Source organism: Oncorhynchus mykiss, chromosome 12 (genome assembly GCF_057628025.1).
Source record: "Oncorhynchus mykiss isolate SJ-2025 chromosome 12, ASM5762802v1, whole genome shotgun sequence".
Classification (NCBI taxonomy): domain Eukaryota; kingdom Metazoa; phylum Chordata; class Actinopteri; order Salmoniformes; family Salmonidae; genus Oncorhynchus; species Oncorhynchus mykiss.
In genome coordinates this window covers 10,632,628-10,650,682 of record NC_143033.1, presented here as the reverse complement: position 1 = coordinate 10,650,682, position 18,055 = coordinate 10,632,628, and the positions used below count along the sequence as shown (strand labels likewise).

General features: G+C 43.4%; 1 protein-coding gene across 16 annotated transcripts in view; it reads left to right on the top strand.

The window, feature by feature from the left end:
- Positions 1-18,055, top strand: part of sema4d (sema domain, immunoglobulin domain (Ig), transmembrane domain (TM) and short cytoplasmic domain, (semaphorin) 4D) — a 74,976-nt gene that overhangs the window by 33,295 nt on the left and 23,626 nt on the right. For all 16 annotated transcript variants that reach the window (XM_036936870.2, XM_090191453.1, XM_036936875.2 and 13 more), the window contains one exon: positions 15,140-15,276. In XM_036936870.2, coding sequence (XP_036792765.2) covers positions 15,180-15,276 — 97 coding nt within the window. In that variant the 5' untranslated portion in view covers positions 15,140-15,179. The remainder of the gene's footprint in view (positions 1-15,139; positions 15,277-18,055) is intronic.

The following is an 18,055-nucleotide window of genomic DNA, read 5'->3' as shown; positions in this document are numbered from 1 at the left end:
TGTTTTTTTTTCTTCAGCGTTTTGTGTTTTTAAAGTATTTGGCTCAATTGGACCCTGACCTCCATAAGCAGGACTACGCCGCCTACCTAGAAAGTGGCTGATGTAACAGGGGACTCGGAGACCTAAAGATGTTTGCTTAGCTTAGCAGTAGCCCTTTCCACTTGAAAATGGCAGATTGTGTCATTGATAAGCAAACAATGAATAGTTTGGCCATCCTGGAGCCTGATCTTCCTGCACCTTTGTCACTGGGGGTGCCTGTGTCTGCGGCAGCGGTGCCCACTACTACGATTTCGACCTCGGCAACCTTCCGTTCCTGTTCTGGATCAATCGGGGCTTCTCCATCTGTCGGGAGCAACGTGCTCAAGTTATCCTGCCTCTTGCCTGTCAAAAGAGGGTTCTCCGAAGCGTGGGAATAGGCAGATTTCCTCATCCTTCTCGCTAGCTGAGATTTTGGGCGGCTCCATGGTAAGAAATGTGACCGTTCTTGGTGCAAAAATGTCCTGTCCCGGAGCTGGAGTAAATGACATTACTAAGCTGCTCCCGAATGTACTACACCAGGACATGGACATCAATGCTATCGTAGTCCATGTGGGTTTTAATGACATTATAAAGGGCAGCTCTGAACAGTTGAAACTCGATTTTTAAAGAGCTGATTGACTCTCTGCTAGACACTAATAAAATACCCATAATATCTGGTCCTTGTGCCCTCTCTGAATCGTGTCATTGAACACTTTAGCAGGATTTTTTTTTCTCTTCACAACTGGCTACGTGAATTTTGCAGCTCAATGGGTGTAACTTTTTGTTGACTATTTCGATACCTTTTTTTTCTCGATACCTTTTTTGAAACAAAACATGTTTTATAAGGAGGATGGGATCCACCCAAATCACTTGGTTTCCTGGATCCTTTCACTGCATTATAAGGCTGCGTTGAGAAAATGACTTATCAATGACCCAAGCCCAGCTCAGCTCAGTTAATCCCTACCATTGTGTTGCTGAGTCATCATAATGCTTCAGAATATGTATATTACACCAGGGGCGTTGGTAGACACAATGTAAGTAACCCAATTTACGTCCCTCTATCTGCCCTGAATGCCTCTGCTGATCCTACAGCCATTGTATGCATTAGTCATGTGCCAATGAAGCAAATGTACACTGTTAGCACTGATGCGGTGTGCCCTGGTAGGAAGTCCACTGTGTGCAGCTCACCCTGTACTAACATAAATAACATGAGCATATCTACTTCTGCGAAGCTTCCCAGTAAAGCAATGAAAACAAGTAAGCATCCCAGAAGAAAAGTGCCCAAAATAGCCCACGTTAACATATGTTACTGAAGAAACAAAGTTCATGAAATCTAGTAACAAATGACATGCTAATGGTGGTGTTGCTGTTTTATATTCAGAACCACAGATCTCATGTTAAATACTGTTGAAGTAATATGGCTACAGGTTCATCTGCCCCACCTAAAACCCATTCTGGTGGGAAGCTGCTATAGACCACCAACTGCTAAGTCCGCACAACCGATTGGCAAACATATTGCAAATTGAGAAATATGCCTAAAAAATTGGAAACCACAATATGAAACAAACCTGAATGATAGTAATAGGCTTTGGAGCACCTTAAATTACATTTTTTTGGGGGGAAAAAAGGCAAACTCCATTGAATCAGATGGCTCATTCATCACGAAACAAACTGATATTACCAGCTACTTCATTGGGAAGATTAGCAAACTTAAGCATTACATGCCAGCAACAAACACTGACACAGCACATCCAAGTATATCTGACTTAATTATGAAAGATGCACATTGTAATTTTAAATTCATAAAGTGAGTGTGGAAGAGGTGAAAAAATTGTCTATCAGCAATGACAAGCCACTGGGGTCAGACAACTTGGATGTAAAAATTACTGAGGATATTAGGGGACGAAATTGCCACTCCCTATTTGCCATATTTTCAATGTAATACTTCTAGAAAGTTATGCCCCTGAATGTAGGGTTTAACTGCCTTCCTCAAGGGCAGCCTAGCCAGCACACGACAGTTACAATATAGCTAGTGTAACCGATGTGAAATGGCTAGCTAGTTAGCGGTGGTGCGCGCTAATAGTGTTTCAATCGGTGACGTCACTCGCTTTGAGACCTTGAAGTAGTGGTTCCCTTTGCTCTGCAAGGGCCGCGGCTTTTGTGGAGCGACGGGTAACAATGCTTCGAGGGTGACTGTTGACGTGTGCAGAGCGTCCCTGGTTCGCGCCCAGGTCGGGGCGAGGGGACGGACGTAAAGTTACACTAGCAGCCTACCCAGCACGCTACAGTTGTAGTATAGCTAACAGCCTAGCCAGCACACTACAGTTACACTATAGCTAGCAGCCTAGCCAGCATGCTACAGTTGCACTATAGCTAGCAGCCTAGCCAGCATGCTACAGTTACACTATAGCTAGCAGCCTAGTCAGCACGCTACAGTTGCAGTATAGCTAGCAGCCTAGCCAGCACGCTACAGTTGCAGTATAGCTAGCAGCCTACCCAGCACGCTACAGTTGCAGTATAGCTAGCAGCCTACCCAGCATGCTACAGTTACACTATAGCTAACAGCCTAGCCAGCACGCTACAGTTGTAGTATAGCTAGCAGCCTACCCAGCATGCTACAGTTACACTATAGCTAACAGCCAAGCCAGCATGCTACAGTTACACTATAGCTAACAGCCAAGCCAGCATGCTACAGTTGCAGTATAGCTAGCGGCCTAGCCAGCATGCTACAGTTGCAGTATAGCTAGCAGCCTACCCAGCACGCTACAGTTGTAGTATAGCTAGCAGCCTACCCAGCACGCTACAGTTGCAGTATAGCTAGCAGCCTACCCAGCATGCTACAGTTACACTATAGCTAACAGCCTAGCCAGCACGCTACAGTTGTAGTATAGCTAGCAGCCTAGCCAGCATGCTACAGTTGCAGTATAGCTAACAGCCTAGCCAGCATGCTACAGTTGCAGTATAGCTACCCAGCACACTACAGTTGCAGTATAGCTAGCAGCCTAGCCAGCACACTACAGTTACAGTATTCTTTGAGCGTTCCTCAGTACACCATAGATTGCCAAGTTAGATTGGCAGTGTGAGTCGGAGGAATGTTTTTGTTTTATTTGTCTTCCTTGAAAGTGGGGAAATTAGTATTTCCCCCCCATGTGAGCCAAGTTCAGGAGGACAGGCTGGAAGTGTTCTGAGAGCAGTGGGTGCTGGTAGTTTCACAGCAGAGGACTCCTAAGGAGGTTTTGTCTCTGGGAAACTAAATCAGACCATGAAATCAGTTGCTAAAGATGAGGAAAAGAGGGTGTTAAAGAGCCTGGACCCAGTGGTGCAGCTCAGTGAGGGGGACACTAGGCCTTAAGGGTTTTAACCAGGGCCATTTTTAGTGACATTACATGTTAAATATGGCGAAAATGGTGACACAGGTGAAGATGCTATAGAAAGAGGCTCCTTTTTTTTATTTAAATTGTTTTTTAACTAGGCAAGTAGGTTAAGAACAAATTCTTGTTTTCAATGACTGCCTAGTGGGTTAACTGCCTTGTTCAGGGGCAGAACGACAGATTTGAACCTTGTCAGCGCGGGGATTCGATCTTGCAACCTTTTTGGTTACTAGTCCAACGATCTAACCACTAGGATACCTGCCACTCCTTGGGCATCCACAGGTAAACAATGAGTAATTTAAAAGGTGGAATAATATGTAGTTAGCTGAAATCTACAGTGCAGGCAATATCATTTTCACAATAGGCATCAAAACAGCCAATATTGTTCTAATTCTGATGTGATCTATTTTTGTATATTAGCCAACAGTACTTGGGCATTTCTGCATTCTGGTGTTAGAGAAAGTCAGATGTGGAATTATTCAATGACTAGCTATTAACGTGTCTCAACCTCCTAATAGCAACACATCCTGCAGTGTGTGATTTATCTATGAACCAGACGGGGGAGATCTGATGAAGACCGTCTCCAAGACACACAGTACACGTGGCGAGCAGTGGGAGTGAGGACAGTGCCTGGTTCTGCCTGGGATCTGAAAGCAATGTTGTCCACCAAGGTTACCGCAGATCCCCCTCTCTCCCGAGTGACGCAGCGGTCTAAAGCGCTGTATCTCAGTGCTAGAAGCATTTGATGCCAGGCTGTATCACAACCGGCCGTGTTTGGGAGTCCCATAGGGCAGGGCGCACATTTGGCCCAGCGTCACCCGGGTTAGGGTTAGGCCGTGGTCGGCCGTCACTGTAAATAGGAATTTGTTCTTAACTGACTTGCACAGTTAAATAACTCTCCCTGCCTCTCCCCTGCTCCCTTCCTTTACCCTCTCTTCCTCTCCCCACCCTCCTTCCCTGGCCCTCCTTCCTCTCTCCCTCCTTCCCTGGCCCTCCTTCCTCTCTCCCTCCTTCCCTGGCCCTCCTTCCTCTCTCCCTCCTTCCCTGGCCCTCCTTCCTCTCTCCCTCCTTCCCTGGCCCTCCTTCCTCTCTCCCTCCTTCCCTGGCCCTCCTTCCTCTCTCCCTCCTTCCCTGGCCCTCCTTCCTCTCTCCCTCCTTCCCTGGCTTCGGCCCACACTCTCTGGACACCTGCCCTTAGCTATCACAACCAGGAGCAGCACAAGGTCTCAGGGCTGCCTCTGCTCTTTCACAGCTCCTAAAATAGTCCCTGGTCCCGGACAGAGTATGCCCTGAGCTCTGTTACAGATTACATTAGTCTCTAAGAAAATACACCTAGGACTAGCCAATGGGGTATTCTATGAATGCTAGCTAGTGACCTACCGATAATTACTCAAGCACCAACTAATACTGTTTTTGCCTCCTTTTTTTAAAATTATTTTTTGGGGGGATTTCTCCTCTCTGAATCGCACTCCGGTCTCAGTTCAATAAGAGACCATGCATTAGTGGTGCTGTTAAGGGGCTTTTCTGAGGTACCATTTTTAAAGCCCATTTTAGATTTTCGCTGTGGTGAAGTGCCAGGCGGTACTGCACAGGAAGTAAGAACTTTAGCTGAGTGGAACACTGAGTCAAACTGCAGGCCGAGATCTACCGCTCAGATACTTTTTACTTGACTTAAAAATAAAAAAACACAGGCCTATGCGGCATTAACCAATTAACAGTTCTGTAGCAACGAGGTGTGTGCAGTAAACTATAGGGCCAATTACATTCACTGCATATTGGCTATGCTTGAATTACCCTGCCAATGTTCTTGACCATTTTGAAATTATATTTATTTAAGAAAAATGGATATAGGATCACACTAGTAATAGATCATTTGTTGTTGTCTTGAGGGACAGTTGAGTGAGCATGCACCAATTCGTTGCTACTTCCATGATCAACGAAAGTGAAATATTCCTTGACTAAAAGTTTAATTTTTTTTATTTGTTTTTAAAGACAACGCAAATAATATTGTGCTTATTAAAACACTTTGCTACTCATTCACTGCAGCTGCAGTGCTGGTTGTAGAATGAGTGGAAGTAGGGATAACGCACATATTATGGCTTATAAAATTGTTGAACAAGGCTGAATAACTTAAATGTGAATTTAGTCATAATAGCAACTTATTTGCTGTATTCGTTGTCTCTCGAGTCATGGTTTTGAAATCTTAGTATCAACCTTGATGTGCGTTGGAGACTTCTTTTTGCAGCCTATGGTACGAGGAAACTGCAGACACGGTGAGCTGTCTGATTGACCAGCGGTAGGCCTATAAGTGCATTTGATTTTCTCTCTGGGCCTGCCGGGTCGGAAGAGTTCCACCTTTATACACATGAAGTGGTTCAAAATGGGTACAATTTGCCTTCCCCGTGCTAGCACAATTTTTAAAAAATTATATAAATAAAAATAGGAACCCAAGGCTTTTTTTTTTTTGCTTTACAGAAATGTTGGTGATCGACTAGGAATGCCATTGACCACTGCTTTATTTTTACATTTTTATTTAATCTTTATTTATACAGGGTTTTTTCTCATTGAGATAATCTCTTTTCCAAGAGTGACCAGGTCCAATAGCAGCAGGGGGAACTAAGTTTCAAATTGTGCACTAGCTACCACTCTTTTCTTATTGGTACCTCTGAGGTTGTGAAGAACCCTGTGAAAGCACCCTGTGAAGGACAGACCAGTCGTTGGCGTTAACAGGGATCAGGATGGCGCTCCACGTGGTGGGGAGAATGCTCTGAATAGCAACAGGCGGTCACACTGGGTGTGAACTGTACCATGTTGCTGTGATGGTCATAGACAACACACATCTGTCTCGCTGTAGAAGGTCCCTAGAGCCATAAATACAAGGAAGGGAAATGGAATGGTTACCCCCTCTAAGTTCCTTTTTCTAGGTGACCAACCGTGTTCATACAAACCTTGTCGTTGTAATTTAGCTGTAGCAGATGGTGATATAAAGTTTGTTCTTTTCATCTTTTAAGATGGTGGTACATGGTAATTACATTTTTACAATTTAGCGTTTCTCTCTTGACCGGGAGCCACGGTTAACCAAACTAGCAGGAGCTGCTTTTTTTTTTCTTTACACACACACACCGCTACTTCAACTGTTTGTTTATGGTCTTTGTTTAATCTTCCGACAGCCCATGTGACCTGGTAAAGGGTGTGTTGTTTTGAAAAAGCACTCCATCACCATCTAAATATACCCTTTTACAAGGACTGACCCTTAATTTCCCTTTAGTGTGGTCGCTGTAGGTTGACTAACAGGCTCAGCATGGATCCTGAAGCCAGTTATTATGAGGGATAGTTTTTATGTCCATAGCGTAGCATAGTGTTCTTTTCTGTGCTCAGCGAGCGACTCCCTTCAGTCATATGTGATTTAACTTAAAAGTTCTACTCATTAAATCAAAGTTTATTGATCGCTTACACAGATTTGACGATGTTATCACGGGTGCAGTGAAATGGTTGTTTTCTAGCTCCAACAATGCAGTAATATCTAGCAATACATGATAAATAATATACACAAATGTAAAAAGCTCTCCCTCCGTCCGCTCTCCCCAACCTCTCTTCTTCCCTCTCTCCTTTTCTTTCTGGTCCTGACCCACTCTCTCTGGGCAACTGTCCTTGGCTATCACAACAAGCAATATCAGAATATCAGGCCAGAATATAAACATACTTTCTCTCATGTATTTACCCACTTTACAAGAGTATATACTCTAGTCAAGACTCATGCTATATAACTACTGCTGTACACACCTATTCATATAGGAGGTCGGCTAGTGGTGACAGTTTTAACAGTCTGATGACCTGGAGATAGCTGCTTTTCAGTCTCTCGTGTCCCAGCTTTGATGCACCTGTACAGTCTCCTCCTAGATTGTAGCCGGGTGAACAGGCTGTGTGGAGGCTCGGGTAGCTGAGGTTCTTGATGATCTTCTTGGCCTTCCTGTGACACCGGGTGCTGTAGATTTCCTGGAGGGCTGACAGTTGATATGAGTCAGTTTATAATTGTTATTTTTTTTATTCAAACAATCAATGCTATATTAAATGTCCAAAAGGCTTTCTCATAACACAGGCCTACATTGTCTGGCTAATGACGTTTCATTGAGGGCATCCACATCCAGTCTTAAGTATAATGTCCTGTCACAGTATGGTTGGTCACATCTGTAGCCAAACCGATGCTCAGCCTTATATTTATAGTGGAGGAGACATCTGTCAGGCAGCGTCACAGAAATGCGGTGGTCTCAGTGTTTTTGTTACAGGCCTACATGATGCAGAGAAGGTCGTCACTGCTTTTACAGCTTTGAAATGCAGACGCTGCTGCGACGTTGGAAAGGTTGATCTATCTGGAAACATATGGTGTTTCTCCTTGGCTTGAGGTGTGTTCGTTTCTGTAGGGAATGTCTCGTTCACCCTCCTGGGCAGTCTGGTAAAGCTCATGGATCTGGAGGGCACGTTGGTCCATTTTTGTTAACGAACAGAAAACGACAATGTATTGATTTGATAGTGATGTGCGGTGTACAAAACAGCAGTGGAACTGACATGTCCTGTATCAGCTTGGACAAACTGTTCTTGTCTATAACTCGCAGGACACCCTCACCGCAAACCAGAGTATCTGAAGGACATGAAGTGGATGAACCATCCTGAAAGAAGATACTGAGCCACTCAAGAAGAGGAGGAGAACGAAATAGATTGTTGGGGGCTGTCAATGGGAACTGAACGGCAGGAAGGGCAGCAGATTTTGGCAGGATGGCGCTGGGAGGACCAGGAGAGTGCATCCACATTGATGTTGTCAGATCAATGAGTTATCACAGCAAGTGCCAACAGGCCGGGGTGCTGAGGGCCGGGGGAGAGGAAGGCTGGCAGAGAGAGGGCCTGAAAGGCTGGGAGGCATTGGCAGGCGCTGAATGTCCAGGCTGAGGCAGGCAGACCCATCGACCTGCCAGTTTTCTGTGACCCCGCTAGCACTGCATAGAGCACCAGAGCAGGTGTCAAACTCACTATGTGTCCAAAGAAGCTGAGTTCAGGATAGACAAAGGGCTCCAAGAGACATGGCAGCATGGATACAGTTTTTAAAGAGGCATGCCAGTAGGCCTATGGCTGCAGTTTTAAATATCTCTCTTGTCTGTGTGACTGGTGCAGTGCCAACTTGTTCCCCTCTTCTTGTATTGTAATAGATTAGTACTGAACTACGAATGGTTGACGTGTTAAATCTCCTTCTCTCGGGTTAATCATCTTTAGTTGCCTTTTGGCTGTGTTCTAATAACCCAGGCATTTAGATGGGCAATGCTGGGAAGAGAACTAGGTTAGTGTGGAGTGGTGAACGTGGACATCCTCCACCTTCTGGGGTGTTTTGTGTCCATTCATTGTTCAGTTACTGTATGACGATGACGCACATAGGGAGATTCAGTGCCCTCCCTGTCTTTCGAAAACAATAGGTCTTTCTGTCTTTGACCCCTTTTAATGTCCTAGGCTGTGAGTGACTGGCTAGGGTGGAATTTGGGACTCATTCTGATTCTATGGATTACTTGATTTTAGCGTTCCTAGATGTTATGGTGTGGATCTGTAATTCTCCCCAGGACATGTATTTTCAATGACATCGGATCAATGAGTTTTCCTAGCTGTTGTCGACCTGAAACTGATTTCCAATATGTGTGGTGTTTTTATGATCCCTCCTCGGGCGAACCGCTAATTACTACGTCATCTCTGTAATGGTAGCAGAACTGTGTCAGTAGGTTAGGCCAGGGGTTGGATAGTTAGTTAATTGGTTCCCTTTTCATTGTTTGTTCTGTCACACTTGGTGGCATGTCAAATAACAAAGACTTACTGCGATACTAAAAACTCAAAATGTAAGCTATAGGTTTTGTAAAACTGTGGGGATAGTCTTATTTTCTAATGCCATGCGTTGTCCGAGTCTTTCACTCTACACCTAGAGAAAGCAAAAGCTATTCTACTTCATGATGCCTTCGGATGTCTCCTCCCCCCTTCTTGCTTCAGACTATGGCCTACAATTATATTAAAACATTGCTTATGATGATCACATGCTGAAATTATGGAGTTATTTTGGCAGCAACTGGTATCCATATGGTTCTACTAAGTTGTATTGAATTCCTGCCCAGGCTTCTTCTCCATTGTATTTTTCATCTTGGCACTTCTCCTTTTAGTTAATCAGAAAGCATAACTTTTTCCGTCTGTGAGAAGGAAGCAGGTTTTAAGAATAATTACCACCTTTAGCTTGCTAGGAAATGTGATTAGCATCTATACACCCACATCACATGAACCTGTCCCAGGCCTTCAGCCTACTGGTATTAGGGCAGCTTCTCTTCACCTGGGCCTGCTCAGGCTGGGAAACCAGAATTACCTGCTCTTGAGCTGGTGTCACTTTTCCTTTGTAAAAGGATTGAATGGCTTTTCCCCCATCTCCCTTGTGAGCCCCTGCTTAGAGAATGGCGCTGCAATGGATAGCTGCAGTTCCATTGTTTTCATGGCCCTGATCTGAACTTTTTGGGCATAATGTTTCCGACATTGTTGAAAAGAGCTTCTGGACATCAGAACAGCGATCACTAACCTCAATTTGGATCAAAGTTTTTACTTCAAAAAGTTGTAGGCTCAGGATACTGCTCACGACAGACCAGGCCTCGGAAAAGATTGCAAGACGTGCCAACATGCAGACACCTTGACGAATGTACAGGACCGGTCAAAAGTGTGGACACACCTACTCATTCAAGGTTTTTTCTTTATTTTTACTATTTTCTACATTGTAGAATAATAGTGGAGACATCAAAACTATGAAAAAAAACACATATGGAATCATGTAGTAACCAAGAAAGTGTTAAACAAATCAAAATATATTTGAGATTCTTCAAAGTAGCCACTCTTGGCATTCTCTCCACCAGCTTCATGAGGTAGTCACCTGGAAAACAGGTTGGCTTTGTTAAAAGTTAATTTGTGGAATTTCTTTTCTTGATGCATTTGAGCCAATCAGTAGTGTTGTGACAAGGTAGGGGTGGTATACAGAAGATGGCTGTATTTGGTTAAAAAAACAAAGTCCATATTCTGGCAAGAACAGCTCAAATAAGCAAAGCGAAATGACAGTGCATCATTACTTTAAAACATGAAGATTAGTCAATCAGGAAAAGTGCAGTTGCAAAAATCATCAAGCACTATGATGAAACTGGCTCTCGTGAGTACCGCCCCAGGAAAGGAAGACCCAGGGTCACCCCTGCTGCAGAAGATAACTGCATTAGTGTTAACTGCACCTCAGAAAGTGTAGTGCAAATAAATGCTTGAGTTCATTTAACATACATCTCAACATCAACTGTTCAGAGGAGACTGTATGAATCAGGCCTTCGTGGTCGAACTGCTGCAAAGAAACCACTACTAAAGGACACCAACAATAAGAAGAGACTTGCTTGGGCCAAGAAATACTGGCAATAGACGTTAAACCGGTGGAAATCTGTCCTTTGGTCTGATTGATCCAAGTTTGAGATTTTTTGTTCCAACTGCTGTGTCTTTGTCAGACAGAGTACGTTATTGGATGATCTCCGCATGTGTGGTTCCCATCATGAAGCATGGAGGTGGGATGGTGTGTGGGTGCTTTTTCTGGTGACACTGATTTATTTAGAATTCAAGGCACACTTAACCAGCATTGCTACCATAGCATTCTGCAGTGATAAGCCATCCCATCTGGTTTGAACTTTGTCCCACTGTCATTTAGTTTTTCAAGGGGACAAACACACACCTCCAGGCTGTGTAAGGGCTACTTGACCAAGAAGGAGAGTGATGGAGTGCTGCATCAGATGACCTGGCCTCCACAATCACCCGACCTCAACCCAATTGAGATGGTTTGGGATGAGTTGGACCGCAGTGAAGGAAAAGCAGCCAACAAGTGTTCAGCACTTGGTTACTACATGATTCCATATGTGTTTTCATAGTTTGTCATGTCTTCACTACTATTCTACAATGCAGAAAATTGTAAAAAATAAACGCTTGAGCAGGTGGCAACTTTTTACTGCTACTATAAAGTTGAGACAGACAAGGTACTAAACAATTAGAGCAGGCAGGAATGATTTTCCACTTCTTTTTGAGCCAGAAGCAAGAAGGAAATGCAGAAGCAAGCCCCCCCCCCCCCCCCCCCGTTGGTGCAGGAAATGCAGAAGCAAGCCCCCCGGTGGTGCAGGAGAAGGCAGAGCTACCTGAACTGGAGAAGCCGAGCAGGATCATGCCCCCACTTGTGGAGAATCTGATCTGTTTACATCACACCATTGTGATTGGTGGATTGCTGCTCACCACTGCCAGCACTCGGTCTGCATGGCTAGTGGCTAACGTTAGCCAGCTCGAGCTAGCTAACACAGAGCAGATTCTCCATATGAGGTTGAGAAATGTCGTGTTTTAGCAGATATCCGGAAATAAGTTAATTAAATATGTCTTAAAAACGTTTTAAACTGTTTGTAGTTATAGGCAAACAGATCGTGACGACAACTGTCTTTGACTACACTGCTGTTACTTAGGTGAATAAAAACTCATGCATCCTACCCTTTTAAATCTGAATAACATTTACAAAGGTACAAGCAACTGATTTGAATCTTCCATGCAGCCACATTAGGAATAATTTATTTTGATTTGATAATGTCCTATTACAGTATGTTATTGCCTCCATAGTTTAGGTGCAAACTATTTGACTAAGATAGAGTATTATAATCTTACAACTAGGATAGAATAAGCACATTTAGGTTAGAGATGTATTTTCATATTTCAGTTAGGCTTTAAGGGCTCAAATATTTCACAGGTTTATGAGCTTTTCTCTGGTTTGAGCTGACTCGGTTTGACCTAGAAATAAATAGGCCTACTGTTTTGGGAGAAAAGAAATGTAATTGAAAAGCATCGATGACAAGTCAGACATTGTCGCTGTATCTGACAAATATTTTACATAATGTAACGGGCAACTCAAGCTAGGTTGACACGCATCAACATTTTCTGCATTTAAAAAAAAATAATGCAGTTCCTGGTTTGACCTAATTATCCTTTTGGGGTTTTATGGGTGTTCTAATCCAGTTGGATGATAGACAGAGAACCCTGATTCTGTCAGAGGTGTTTGCCAGTTGCACCATCCAGGGCGTTCCTTCCTCTCTCTGCCTGAGGGATAGTTGGGGAAATAGGAAGGCCTTCCAAAGTCATAGATATATGGGTTGTTGTATGATCTTATTGTCTTTGTCAACATACAAAAAGCTTTGTAATTGGTTTCTTATCAGATCCGTCAGTGGTGGTGTCGGGAAACTGACGTTTAATGGCAGAGTAACATAATGCTGCTGTGAATTAGTGCATAGAAATGACAGTAAAATCGGCTTACATGTTTTATATAATCTGCAATGCTGCTGGGAAGGTTGTCATGTAAAGCCCTTTGGGGAAGAGAAGAGATCCGCCTTTCAAAAAAAAAAAAAAAGGATGAATAAAAGGTTAGTGTGCCCTAATGAACATGACCCAGCCTAAGAGGAGCAGAGCATGGCTGTCATGTTAAATGAAGAGCACATGGTCCCCCTCTCTCTGTCAGACTGAGCGACTCCCATCAAGTTAGTTCAGGGCCCTGTCATCACATGCTCTCCCTCCCGCACCCTACCTGAACTCAACGCCCGCGGTCTTGTACTTTGTATTACACAAACACAGGCTACACAGCTGTTGTCATTAGAGGCTGGTCCTTTGATAGCAGGTCTGTCATTTTACATAGTTGATGTGAGTTGAGAGATGCTGTGAAATGTCTTGGGTTGGCAATGTGAAATAGTGTGAATGTGGTGTTCTGTTTGAGAGGAGTAACAGTTACTTGAGCTATAAGAAAAAGCACATGTATAGTAGCTGTTCTAGTGTGCTCTTGTGACAGTCACACACCCCCTCAGGTCAACAGCACCCCCACTGGCCAACAGCACCCCCTCGGGCCTCGGAGTATTACAATATATTTACTGATGACAAAGTGCCACACTTGGTTGTGATTTTGAGTACATTATACAGGAATCGGTTCCGCTGTCGTCATGTGTACATGCGTAAACAAGTCCAAGGGTTCTCAGAATGTCTGTTTATGTATCTATCCACAGACGCTGAGTGTTGACTGTATCAGTCACAGGGCCACAAACTACAAGGTTATAATGTTTTTTTTTAACGTGCTCTATCATTTGTTTTGTGTGTGGCAGTTTCTTTTGTGCATGTGTCTAGTTAACAAGTGAGCTAAAAAGAGGATGATGCGGTCGTAGAAGCCATCTCTGAAAGGAAGTGGGATTACTGTGTTAACGGCTGTCTCTCTGCTGCTGATTAAAACACTGCTCAAAAAAATAAAGGGAACACTTAAACAACACAAGGTAACTCCAAGTCAATCTCACTTCTGTGAAATCAAACTGTCCACTTAGGAAGCAACACTGATTGACAATAAATTTCACATGCTGTTGTGCAAATGGAATAGACAACAGGTGGAAATTATAGGCATTTAGCAAGACGCCCCCAATAAAGGAGTGGTTCTGCAGGTGGTGACCACAGACCACTTCTCAGTTCCTATGCTTCCTGGCTGATGTTTTGGTCACTTTTGAATGCTGGCGGTGCTTTCACTCTAGTGGTAGCATGAGACGGAGTCTACAACCCACACAAGTGACTCAGGTAGTGCAGCTCATCCAGGATGGCACATCAATGCGAGCTGTGGCAAGAAGGTTTGCTGTGTCTGTCAGCTTAGTGTCCAGAGCATGGAGGCGCTACCAGGAGACAGGCCAGTACATCAGGAGACTTGGAGGAGGCCGTAGCAGGGCAACAACCCAGCAGCAGGACCGCTACCTCCGCCTTTGTGCAAGGAGGAGCACTGCCAGAGCCCTGCAAAATGACCTCCAGCAGGCCACAAATGTGCATGTGTCTGCTCAAACGGTCAGAAACAGACTCCATGAGGGTGGTATGAGGGCCCGACGTCCACAGGTGGGGGTTGTGCTTACAGCCCAACACCGTGCAGGACGTTTGGCATTTGCCAGAGAACACCAAGATTGGCAAGTTCGCCACTGGCACCCTGTGCTCTTCACAGATGAAAGCAGGTTCACACTGAGCACGTGACAGAGTCTGGAGACGCCGTGGAGAACGTTCTGCTGCCTGCAACATCCTCCAGCATGACTGGTTTGGCGGTGGGTCAGTCATGGTGTGGGGTGGCATTTCTTTGGGGGGCCGCACAGCCCTCCATGTGCTTGCCAGAGGTAGCCTGACTGCCATTAGGTACCAAGATGAGATCCTCAGACCCCTTGTGAGACCAAATGCTGTTGCGGTTGGCCCTGGGTTCCTCCTAATGCAAGACAATGCTAGACCTCATGTGGCTGGAGTGTGTCAGCAGTTCCTGCAAGAGGAAGGCATTGATGCTATGGACTGGCCCGACCGTTCCCCAGACCTGAATCCAATTGAGCACATCTGGGACATCATGTCTCGCTCCATCCACCAACGCCACGTTGCACCACAGACTGTCCAGGAGTTGGCGGATGCTTTAGTCCGGGTCTGGGAGGAGAGCCCTCAGGAGACCATCCGCCACCTCATCAATAAGAATATTTCATTCATTCAGATCTAGGATGTGTTATTTTAGTGTTCCCTCTATTTTTTTTGAGCAGTGTATATCTGTGTGTCTGAGCAGAAGATTACCAGTCTTTAGTCTGTTTACCTACCTCCTTTAGAAGAGACCTGTGTATTAAATCAACGTTCTTGTGTTTTGTTGTCATCAGAGGAAACTTCACGGTTCCGAAGCTGCTCCCGGAATCCAACATGGTGTTCGGAGTTCTAGGTGTGTTCTTGGGTCTACTCCTTGAGGTTTCTACACACGGACCCCACAGCATTCCCCGGACCTCCTGGAAACACGAAGGTATGATAAAATGATCAGCACTTTCCCTCACAGACACTCACGCTGCAGCAGACCTGGGTCAAGTATTCTCAAATACTTTAGGACGCTAGATTAAGTTTTCCCGGTACAATAGAACCAATGGACTCCTAGAGAAATGATTTACTGGATAGATGGTGGTAGGTAATTTTCTTCTAAAAGTCTCAAACATTCACCATTTTAAAAACATCAGTCTCCATTGAGTCTCTTCTCAGCCTTTCATGCTGTGTTTCTTGAAGGGGGGAGGAAGTTGAGTAACCGTTTTGTATGCTGCTATTGACATAAATAGCTCCAGTAATCAAATCGCATTTTATTTATCACATGCTTCGTAAACAACTGGAGTAAACTAACCGTGAAATGCTTCCTGACGGGTCCTTTTCCAACAGCGCAGAGTTAAAAATACAAAATAAAATGGTGATACGAGGAATAACAACAACGAGTAAAAATAACGTGGCTATATATACAGGAAGTACCAGGTAATACCATGGCTATATATACAGGAAGTACCAGGTAATACCATGGCTATATACAGGAAGTACCAGGTAATACCATGGCTATATATACAGGAAGTACCAGGTAATACCATGGCTATATATACAGGAAGTACCAGGTAATCACATGGCTATATATACAGGAAGTACCAGGTAATACCATGGCTATATATACAGGAAGTACCAGGTAATACCATGGCTATATATAGGAAGTACCAGGTAATACCATGGCTATATATACAGGAAGTACCAGGTAATGACATGGCTATATATACAGGAAGTACCAGGTAATGACGTGGCTATATACAGGAAGTACCAGGTAATACCATGGCTATATATACAGGAAGTACCAGATAATACCATGGCTATATACAGGAAGTACCAGGTAATGACATGGCTATATATATGCAGGTAATGACGTGGCTATATATATGCAGGTAATGACGTGGCTATATATATGCAGGTAATGACGTGGCTATATATATATGCAGGTAATGACGTGGCTATATATATATATGCAGGTAATGACGTGGCTATATATATATGCAGGTAATGACGTGGCTATATATATATGCAGGTAATGACGTGGCTATATATATATGCAGGTAATGACGTGGCTATATATATATGCAGGTAATGACGTGGCTATATATATATGCAGGTAATGACGTGGCTATATATATATGCAGGTAATGACGTGGCTATATATATATGCAGGTAATGACGTGGCTATATATATATGCAGGTAATGACGTGGCTATATATATATGCAGGTAATGACGTGGCTATATGTATATGCAGGTAATGATGTGGCTATATGTATATGCAGGTAATGACGTGGCTATATGTATATGCAGGTAATGATGTGGCTATATGTATATGCAGGTAATGATGTGGCTATATGTATATGCAGGTAATGACGTGGCTATATGTATATGCAGGTAATTATGTGGCTATATGTATATGCAGGTAATGATGTGGCTATATGTATATGCAGGTAATGATGTGGCTATATGTATATGCAGGTAATGACGTGGCTATATATATATGCAGGTGATGACGTGGCTATATATATATATATATATATATATATATATATATATATATATATATATATATATATATATATATATATGCAGGTAATGACGTGGCTATATATATATATATATATATATATATATATATATACATACATACATACATACATACATACATACATACATACATACATACATACATACATACATACATACATACATACATACATACATACATACATACATACATACATACATACATACATACATACATGTAATGACGTGGCTATATGTACATGTAATGACGTGGCTATATGTACAGGTAATGACGTGGCTATATGTACAGGTAATGACGTGGCTATATGTGCAGGTAATGACGTGGCTATATGTGCAGGTAATGACGTGGCTATATGTACAGGTAATGACGTGGCTATATGTGCAGGTAATGACGTGGCTATATGTACAGGTAATGACGTGGCTATATAATATATGCAGGTAATGACGTGGCTATATAATATATGCAGGTAATGACGTGGCTATATGTGCAGGTAATGACGTGGCTATATGTGCAGGTAATGACGTGGCTATATAATATATGCAGGTAATGACGTGGCTATATAATATATGCAGGTAATGACGTGGCTATATGTGCAGGTAATGACGTGGCTATATAATATATGCAGGTAATGACGTGGCTATATGTGCAGGTAATGACGTGGCTATATAATATATGCAGGTAATGACGTGGCTATATAATATATGCAGGTAATGACGTGGCTATATGTGCAGGTAATGACGTGGCTATATGTGCAGGTAATGACGTGGCTATATGTGCAGGTAATGACGTGGCTATATGTGCAGGTAATGACGTGGCTATATGTGCAGGTAATGACGTGGCTATATGTACAGGTAATGACGTGGCTATATGTACAGGTAATGACGTGGCTATATGTACAGGTAATGACGTGGCTATATGTACAGGTAATGACGTGGCTATATGTACAGGTAATGACGTGGCTATATGTACAGGTAATGACGTGGCTATATGTACAGGTAATGACGTGGCTATATGTACAGGTAATGACGTGGCTATATGTACAGGTAATGACGTGGCTATATGTACAGGTAATGACGTGGCTATATGTACAGGTAATGACGTGGCTATATGTACAGGTAATGACGTGGCTATATGTACAGGTAATGACGTGGCTATATGTACAGGTAATGACGTGGCTA